Raw genomic sequence first — 10513 nt, 5'->3', positions numbered from 1 at the left:
TGAGGCAACAATGGTATTTTGAAGATACAATTGAATAACAGAGAAGGACAGAATCAGAAACAAGAAAGCATCTAAAAATTAATCCAAAATTATTTTATACTAAAATAATAGTCAAATATAACATTGCAAAAACTTAAAACATTACTTTGGATATAGTAACCTGAAAAGTTAACATAAAGTAAAAAAAAAATAGTTTTATATAATGCTTTGGATGTAATTATGTAACTTCAAAGAGAAATTCTTTTTGTCTTTGCTGCTGCAAATTTATCGATTAGTTCCTCAAAATTTATGCTGTCGGTAACCTCTCGCTCCACACTCAGCAAAGCCAAGGCTGGCAATTTTTCCTGTCCTATAGATGATCTCAAGTAAGAGAGAATAAGTTTTAACTTACTAAAAGACCTTTCACAACTGGCAATAGATGTTGCAACAGTCAGTAAGATCTGCAGACCAACTCTCAGATTTAGAAATACACCATCCCCATACTGCACAATGAAGCGAAGCAGGTCCTCTGGTGTCGAAAGCTTAACACCAGCCCTTGTCTTGAGTAGAATTCGGCAGTCCATTATTTCACTGAACATCTCCAAGCCATTCAAGTCTGTATCATAAGAGCTTCCCATAAAAATGCATATCTGTTTCAAGCTATTTTCATTAGTTGTGGGCATCAGTTCCTTTATCTCTAAAAGAAAGCCAAAACTAGAGTCCAGTTTCTTCAAGCTGATAAATCTGTCTCCCATCTCTGTGTGTATTTTGTCAATCATACTTTTCATCAGTCGTAGCATTTCATTTTCTGATGTGAGTTCTACATCCTCTGCTGTTTCTCCGGGCATTTTTTCTTCATCCTTTGCCGTCTCTCAATTTGGATATCACAAGAACTGCACAGTTCCTTTGCTTCTTTAAGAGAATTCATGCATATGGCATCACTGTTTTCTGGGAAATACCCTTGTAAAGCCTGAATGTCTTGAGCAGCATTATGAAAATTCATGGTGTGGTCCTGAAGCCTTTTCTGAACCCGGTCAATCTTGGCAAGTACAGTATTCCAGAACCGAAGAAGAACCAAAAACTCAAATGTTAGAATCCGATGTAACAGATGAACTGCATCACTTCTTGTATCTGAATTTTCCTCTTGATCATCCGCAATATTTTCCAGTAGTTCTATCAATTGTTCTAGTTGATCATGTATCGGTTTAACAATTTCAAATCTGGCACTCCAACGAGTTCCTGACTCTGACTTCACTGACACATCAAGAGCAGTTTTCAGTCTCTCCCATCGAAGAGTTGACCGCGAAAAATAAACGTAGATAGCTTGCACAGTACTGAAAAATGTCACGCCTGCTACCTCATGACTAAAAACATGAACCCCAACTAAATTAAGTGTGTGGTTATCATAGTTAACAAATGTAGCCTTCGAGTTGAGTGCAGTAAGTCTTTGTTGCACTCCTGATTTGTAGCCAGATATTACAGATGCATTGTCGTAACATTGTGATCGACAATCTTCGAAAGGTAATTTATTTTTCTCCAGTTGTTGCAATATTATATCTCCAATACATGCTGCATCATTTTTATGGGCTTGGATGAATCCTAAGAAAGGCTCCTTCACAAGTACAGTTTTTTTCTCGAAGTTTATATCTACATACCTAATGGTCTCCGACATTTGTTCTTGGTGAGCAGCATCAGGAGTTGAATCAAACATTATTCAACAGTATTTGGCTCTCTGGATGACACACACAAGTTTTTCTCTAACTGTAGATGATAAAAGCTGGATGAACTCATTCTGTACTTCTGGTGAAAGGTACGTAGTTGATCCTGAATTTTGCCGCACATACAAAAGCCCTTCATGACTGGATCGAACTCTGTAACTAGCTTCAGAAGTTCTATAAAATTTCCAGCGTTTCTGTGACTCTCCCCTTTTTCAGTTTCAGTGGTACTTTCTCTGTAGCCTCTTAGGGCCAAATTTTGTTCGGCTGAATATTTTATGCAGCATAACTCCCTCTTAAGTTCTTGTCGCTATTTTTCCTTCTCTTTAGCAATTTGATTTTGAAGCTGTGCATCTATTAAGCCTTCTTTTTTACTAGCTTCCTTTCCATTTCCTTCCATGTTGTAAAAGAATCCCAATGCCTTTGGGAATTCTCTAGTGCAGTAATTTTTTTTCTGTTTTTTCCAACTATTTATACCATTTTCAGTTTCCAGAGAAGAACAGTTACTGACTGCATCTTTCGATGGGAAAAGCAGACACGAAAAACAAAATGCTGCCCCCTTCACAGGGGAATACACCAACCAAGATAATTCACTGTACCTCCTTTTCCTTTCCTAATTGTTTTGTAAACCATGCTTAAGTCATTGATCTATTATTTTTTGTGCAGAAGGCCCAGCACTATTCTGAAAATAAATCGACCCTTTCTCCACTATTTCTATGCAAAGTGTATCTGACACGACTGCTTTTCCTGATGCTTTGTCAATATCCATACATCCAAAGTCTTGATGGTAAATCACATCATCTACAATTTTAGTATATTGTATTATTGAACTGGATAAGGTAAATCATCATCCAAATCTTCTTCAGAATTTGATGAACCTTAGTATTCCATTTTATCTAAATATGGCTGTTTTGAATCGGTTTCATTGCTGTACTTCTCTTCTAAGTCTTCTTGTTCAAGTCTTTTCGTAGAGTCATGTGATGTGTGTCTCGTTACATCCTCTACTGATTTTGATGTCGATGATTCAGAATCTTCTCCTCTTTTCAACAATGCTGTCAGAATTTTGCTTGACTTCGTACATCCTTCATCTTGGGCCTTCCTTCGTTTTCTTCCTTCTGCTTCAGAAATGTAAAATTAATAACTCATCATGTTGGAACTTAATTATTGTTTATATTATAAATATTCGAACTAGTATAATTTGAAAAATTTCCCATACATTAACTTACAAATAAACGAACATTACATTTCAGAATGAAACCGGAAATGACCAGTGACATTTTATCCTTTTGAGATATGACTATGGACCTCTTACAGTAACATTATGGGCGGAACATTCCCCTACTGTGCCTGGATATTTAAATTCTGGAACCACCGAATGCCACGCAACCTTTCCCTCCCCCGCCCCAACCCCAAAACCATTCATGTCAGTCCAGAAACTCATACCTTCCCGCTATCCACTCTAACCTCTACCTCCCCTATCTCGAAACGCGTAACTCTACCCCCGCACCTCAAGACATAAACATATCGGACTCACGGCCCTCCTGAGGTGTGACTAATTTTATGGAAGCCGAGTAATTGCTTACTTTAATGTTATGTGATCCAGAAGCCTAAAAAAGGCCTTGCTTGAGCAATTTTTCTCTCATTTAAATCATTCTTGTCACAAAAGTAGCTACGCACCTGAGATGCACCTATCCACGAACTTCTGATAAAAATTATTCCAAACGAGTGCCACTCATCCACCACCTTGGACGCGACCTGGTCTCTTTGTAAGTAAGATTCCAAATCAGCCGTTGCGCTCACCTGTTTCAATTTTAAGATCAATGCCGAAAAGGCGCGTAAAGTCCGGACTCGTATGATCTGCTATTCACAATCTAGTACAGTGTTAGATTTTCTTGGCTTCGCTTAGATACTTCAGTCAGATTTCCTCGGCTTCGTTTCCAGCTTTACCAGACTTGCGGGGGTCTGATAAAGTCATTTAAACTCCCATTTCAATTAACTGTTATAGCCGTTTGGCTACGCCCGAAGGACAAGGACGCTGAGTCCATGGTAGCATTCCGAAAACTGGATCAAGTAATAAACAATTTACCGGCTTTGTTCGGTGAAGTATCCATGTAATATACGTTCTGATTACTGATCTACAGCATATAATGTTACATTTCACGACGTTTACACAATGTTACATCACAACGTTGATTATTCGCTATGAAGTGACTGCATTTTGACGTTTCATAACGTTTAGACGACTTAATAGAAAAATGTGACCAATTACGACGTTGTGACAATGTTACATAGCAACATCCATTATTCTTCAGGAAGTGACGTTGCAATATGACGTTTTCGCAACGTTTAGACAGTGTTATGGTATAACGTGACCAAATCACAACCAAGTTGTGGCAACATATGACGTTGCAACTCCCATATATGGAACACTGGGTATTAATTGGTTAAGAGGGAAAAGCATTTCATTCTGAAATTCATTGAGAATTATATAACATCAATTTGTCGCCCCCTCACTCCCGATGCTGCGCCCGGGGACAGATGTACCCCCTTGCCCCCTAGCTACGCCACTGTGTTCCATGTGTGTGTGTTTTTTCTTATAGCAAAGCCACATCGGGCTATCTTCTGAGCCCACCGAGGGGAATCGAAACCCTGATTTTAGCGTTGTAAATTCGTAGATTACCGTTGTACTAGCGAGGGGCTGAGTTTCCCATAAGCAGGGGCGTAGATCCTACGGGGATGGGGGATACATCCCCCCTTCATTTTAGGTGAGGGGGTATGGTGCATACAATCATCGCCCCTACAGTTTGGTCTGTTGAATTGTTTTATTGCATTACAGGCCTACAAATTGTGTGTTTGTTCTTGTGATTCTTACCAATCGAATTACATAATTAGGCCTAGATGTAGGCTTTTTCAGTAGCCGAAATGTACATCTTTAATATAGGCGTGCTTCTAAGCTTTTCGATCTAAGCGATAGTTCGTAAGTATCAGTCAGTAGGCCTAAGTATACATGCAAGGCTTGCAAGCACTATCACCTAATATACCTACGTCTTGTACGTAGAGTAAGATTAAGTAAAATTTTCATCACAACAGATTGAACAGAGCATGAAATTCGAAAATATTACTCCCAAGCGTAAACTTCTGTGATCTAGATCTGGCAGGCCATTTGTAGCTTGTAGCTGCATCAATCTTATGTGTATAGTGTGTGGTTTTCCTACGCTATTTGTTCTTATGCATGTCTAGCCGGTTTTATTGTCGAACGCCTTACTCTCCTTAGCTGTCGAAGTCGCTGATTATAGTGTACGCTTAGTGTACAGTTAACGACAGGTTCGAGCCGCTCGGATCCAGACGCGCCTTACATCACCCCCCTCTGCTCCCTTTTGTCTGAGCCTCGATTTTACAACAGGGCTCATTAGACCTGTGTTTGTGGCCCTCATTAATCCATGAAATTTCAGATTATCACTGCCCTCTAATAAAGTGCTAATGCTTTATGGTAAAAGAACAATATATTTTCTTATCATAGATAGTAAAAATATTGTATTTTCTTGTATAATTAGAACATAAAAGGAGCGATTTAAACGGTCTGAAGCCCTTACTTGAATTGTATTGCTAGTTTTTGTTTAGGTGTTTTTATTTAATAAACATGCTTATAGACATTATATCGCAACGTGTTTGTCTTTTGATGAGCTTTAACAGGAATATAATATATTTGTGATTGTTTAAGTATTTTTCGAAAAACGTGGAATTACTTGTGTTGTAACTAGTACACATTATTGTCCCAGCGATGCCCAGGCTTTCAGTCGGCTCGGTAGTCACTGTGAGGTTCACGCGTTCGACTTAAATACATTGTACAGTTCAGTCCTACTTCCATTCTGTTCTATCTTCGTTCGTTGTACGTTAAAATTTTTCAATAACGACTGTATTTTAGCCTGTTGAGTCATCTGGGAAACAGATTCCAATTATGACAAGCAAGCGTCTGAAACTTTCCGATATTAGACAGTTCTGCAAGCCACTTATCGGTACTACGAGTGACAATGCAGATGCAGATAATCCAACAACCTCAAGCAAAGAAATATAAACTTGCCATACAGAGGAAATTCCATGTTCATCAGAGGACGAGTCTGAAAATGCTTGTGCAACTATTGCACATCATGAACCACCAGATAGTTGTGTAACAAGTTTGTGCAGTAATGAAAAATCTGACACTCCACAGATACAGTGTGGAAAGCCATATCATCCAGACGCACAACTAATACCACGACAGAAAGCAAAATTTCAAAATATCAACTTCCAGGTCAAGTGGTTTGATGAGTTCCCATGGCTGCACTTCGACAATCAGGCTCAAAAAATCATTTGTTTTCATTGTGTCAATGCGGAAAATAGAGGCCTTTTTACAGGGAAATTGGAGAGGCCAGTGGAGTATACCTTCATATCCACCGGTTTTTGCAACTTGAAATAGGCAAAACAGAAATTCAACGAACACCAATCCTCGTCTCAGCACAAATTCGCTATATCTCCAGAAGGTTCACTTGATGTAACTCCAGTGACTGTCCAGCTACAAGATGAAAAAAAGAAGCAGCAGGAAGAATGCAAATGAAGTCTAGCCAAAATATTCAGAAGTTTACGTTTCTTACTGCGTCAAGGTTTTGCAATATGTGGACATACTGATATGGAAGGGAACTTCCTATAGTTAATCAAGCTCCTAGAAGAGGAAGATCCTGAGTTGACGGCCTACTTGTCAAATAAAAACACATTCATATCACCCCAGGCTCAGAATGAAATAATGGAGATGTTCAGCCATCAAATACTGAGGAACATAGCACACGAAGTGCAGCAAAGTAAAATCTTTGCATTAATGGTTGATGGCATTCAAGATGTTACAGGTGCCGAACAGGAAGCAATATGCGTACGATACGTAGATTTTACAGTGTTTCCAGTACAACTGGTGAAACAATATCCTCGACTATACTTAATGTATTGACTTGACTCAATTTACCACTGTCAGGATTAAGAGCACAAACTTATGATGGAGCCGCTAACGTGAGTGGTGCATACAGTGGATGCCAGGCAACAATAAAAGAGAAGCAACCGTCAACTTTGTTTTTTCAGTGCAGAGCACACAAGGCTAATTTAATAATGCAACATGCAGTTAAACTTGTGAATGTGTTCGAGAGTCTATCCAGTGGGTACATGAACTTGGTGTCTTGCTTCAGAGGTCAGGCAAATACAAGACAATCTTTCGAAATATCGTCAGACAGCCACAATGGTCCAGTTAAATACATCCGCTTACTGTGTCCAACACGCTGGTTGTGCCGCCTATCTGCAATTACATGTGCTAATGATCACTACAGTAAGATTGTTGATTCTTTGTCTGAATTAGCAAATGAAAAATCAAATGTAGCAGTGAAAGCACGAGAACTGCTGAACAGATTTGACAAAGGAAAGACAGTTTTTGGATTGTTGATGGCTCAGCATCCATTAGCTACATTAAAGGAACTAAACCGTGCATTCCAAGCAAAATCAGCAACAGTATCTGGCATGATAGAAGCATCTGCAATGACAGTTGAGCAATTGCGGGTATTGCGAACAGAGGAAAATTACAACAAGATATTTGATGAAACTGAGAAAAAGGTAACTTCCCTAGATCTGGTGCTTATTGAACTACAACGCATTCGCAGACCTCTCAGAAGAATCACAGGTGATGGCTCAGCACACCATTCTGCAACAGCTAGAGATTACTACAGAAGCAAATATTTTGGATTTGTAGACACAGTCATAGAACATCTGACCACTAGATTCAATGCAGACAACAATGACTTGAGGCAATATCTGGCACTTGAGAACATGATCACATCTGGCAAGATTGAAAACTTAGTTATTAACTTCTAACCAAAAATCTCTGCACAACGGCTCGAGTTTCAGTTGCCCATGTTCAAAGGAACAACAAAAGCAGTATCTCTAAAAGGTACAAAGGATGCTTACTGTAAAATGCATGAAACAAGCCAGCAGATGTTTAGTGAAATGTTTCTTCTCATGAAAATTTGCTTGTATGTTCAGTATCCAGTTGCGAATGTGAACGCAGCTTTTCTGTTAAGACGGTTGGAGATGTAATTAAGGTCAACTATGTTTCAGTGCCGCCTCAACCATGTGGCACTTTGTCAGACTCACAAAGATAAGGTCGACAAGATAAATATAGAAGAGCTTATGAAAGAATTCATAAACAGATCATCACAAAGGAGGTCTGCGTTTGGGAACATGTAGACTAGAGGACTAAATGAATCTTACTACAATGAAAAGTATGAATAATTATGTACTACATTGTATTGATGTGTAATTTTCAAGAGTTCGCAAAGACATTTTAATTATTTTTATCAAACAACATGAACAGTTTTTCAGTAGATCTAAACGTATCAAGGGTAATTACTAATTTTATTAATATTTGAAAACGTAATTCATGCAATGAAAGTTATTAGTAATCTTGTCAAGTATAATGGCCATCTTTTATACTGTGCAGTGTGCAGGAATAAATTCATGTGGCAGTTAATTTGTGACACATCTGTCTTTATTCTATTAACATTTTGAAAATTGTTCACAACACCTCACTTGTACAAACCTACATGGAAACCTTGAAGTATCGTGGCAATAAGATTACTCTGTGACTGCATGTTTACAGCTTTCAGGTTCACGTAATCAGAGATTACCAATTTGCAAATTGAACAGTCTACATAAGTGGTTACAAAAATCATCCCTCCAATCGAGTGTAACAAATCTAAGCCACTGCCCATAAAGGCAACATATTTATAAAGCAGAAATATTTACATTAGTAAATAGCTCCTTTTATATGGTAAAATTTTGATAGCATTTATAAAATATATCTTGAATTATCATAAGATATATAATATTTATATTTGAAACTTCTTTATTTCACTTTAATTGCGTCGAAACATTTAAAAACTGTTATTATTGGTGATAACATACTCATTCTATTGTTTCGTGCAATCCGGAAAATAATAAAATAAAAATGTTATTTTCACACACACATGAAACGTTTTTTTTTTCTGTTTCATTCATTTTTTTTAAATATTATGCATCTAAAATAAAATGGATTAACTCATAATTCAGTTGGAAAAAGAATAATTATGAAAACTACTTTTAATACCAGTAATCTACCACCCCAACCAACTCAGCAGTTAGCCTGAAGGCTTATAACCCTAAACACCGGTTTTCAATATCCATGGTAGCCACAACACAGATAGTCTATTGCGCGGCCTTATGCTTAACAACAAACACACAGCACACAAAAAAGCATCACAGGGCCAATAATTCATTGGTTGTAAAATATTTTTAGAAATTACATACTAAATTACTGTACTTAAACCTAATTTTCAAATAAAAAATAGCAAGCTATCAAATATGCATTATTCTTAATTGTTTATTTTCAAAGTTCAAAATTAAAGAAAAGGTTACAAAAATGCCAACTTATACATTATTTAGAGAAGACGTCGTGAAATTTTCTTTCATGTCATGAACTTAGAATTATATTTCTTAATTACAGTGTTTTTATCGTGGTTAATTATATTTACTTCTTTTTTAAAGAGAGAATAGGATCATAGAAAGATTCTTAAAGTAATTGTTACGCAAACTAATTTGTATTTTGTAATTCTTAAGTTAATCCTTTCAAATAATAATAACCTGTGTCAACGCTAAGAACTAACTTTATGAAACATACATTAGCAATAAAACTGTATATGTTTACAAAATTGGTATGGGCTTAGTATAAAAACAAAGTGTTTATAGCCTTCAACTTTCAGACTAGGTGGTTAGGGCACTTGACTCAAAATCTGGGGAACACGGATGCGAATCCCTATCACACCAAACATGCTCGCCCTTTCAGCCATGAAGGCTTTTCAATGTAACGGTCAATCTGACTATTCGTTGCTAAAAGAGTAGCTCAAGAGTTGTCGGTGGATGGTGATTATTAGCTGCCTTCCCTTTTGTCTTACACTGCTAAATTAGGGACGGCTAGTGCAGATAACCCTCGTGTAGCAAATAAACAAACAATCATTTCAATATTTTAAACATTCTAAAAGGTACACTATTGTATTTAAAAACAAAACAAAATACACCTGACTTTCATGTAAATCACTTAAATTATTTATCTTGGAGCAAATGAGAAGATCGCGTTTTCTGTGCGACCATTTTCTTTTTTCTTAATGCTGGTAAAGAAATATATACATTTTGGCTAAAAACTGAAATATTCCCAAGCTTGTGATTTTTCACCAGATATGTCGTCATTCTAAGCTGAGATACTTTCTGGTTATGTTGCATACTTTTTATTGAGGCATGTGGACAGCTTTTGCTACTGACTTTTGGGCTCATGGTTTTTTTACCTGTAACAAGGCGCTTAACTTTGCTCACTACAGCTTTGGTAAAATTTATGGTAGGTTTCTTTCTGGATAATTTTAATGCATCAAGTCGAGTCTTATTCCTTTGTTTTCTCGTTTCTTTGACATAGCTTTTCCAAAAGATGTTTTTCAACAGTACAATTATATTTTATCTCTTCATTTTTAATACATGACGTCTTATTGCACCTCATGTATATCGGCTTAGTAACAAATGATCCAAAAAAATGAAAAATGTTCTAGCAAATACATTTATTTATCAACTCCGGAATGAAATTTTATAATATTAAGCATGTTTTCTTTTAATATATACTCATTTGAATTGAAATTATTTTAAAAAATATAGGTGAATATTCAACTGTACAGATGTTTTACATGAGCGCAGTTCGTGATCAGCTTCACACTAGGAAAACCACTGGT

The 10513-nt window shown here is 37.0% G+C and overlaps 2 protein-coding genes across 2 annotated transcripts; both read right to left on the bottom strand.

Moving 5' to 3' along the window:
* Nucleotides 1-227: 227 nt before the first annotated feature.
* LOC143232671 (uncharacterized) lies at nucleotides 228-779 on the bottom strand. The gene has a single exon (XM_076468376.1). It carries the CDS (start codon nucleotides 777-779, stop codon nucleotides 228-230), a length of 552 nt encoding a protein of 183 aa, XP_076324491.1.
* A 20-nt stretch (nucleotides 780-799) lies between these two features.
* Nucleotides 800-1690, bottom strand: LOC143232666 (zinc finger MYM-type protein 1-like). Its single transcript, XM_076468362.1, has one exon. It carries the CDS (start codon nucleotides 1688-1690, stop codon nucleotides 800-802), a length of 891 nt encoding a protein of 296 aa, XP_076324477.1.
* Between the last annotated feature and the right edge of the window lie 8823 nt (nucleotides 1691-10513).

The sequence above is a fragment of the Tachypleus tridentatus genome, chromosome 1 (genome assembly GCF_004210375.1).
Source record: "Tachypleus tridentatus isolate NWPU-2018 chromosome 1, ASM421037v1, whole genome shotgun sequence".
In the NCBI taxonomy this organism is placed as follows: domain Eukaryota; kingdom Metazoa; phylum Arthropoda; class Merostomata; order Xiphosura; family Limulidae; genus Tachypleus; species Tachypleus tridentatus.
This window is presented reverse-complemented; position numbering and strand designations above follow the sequence as displayed.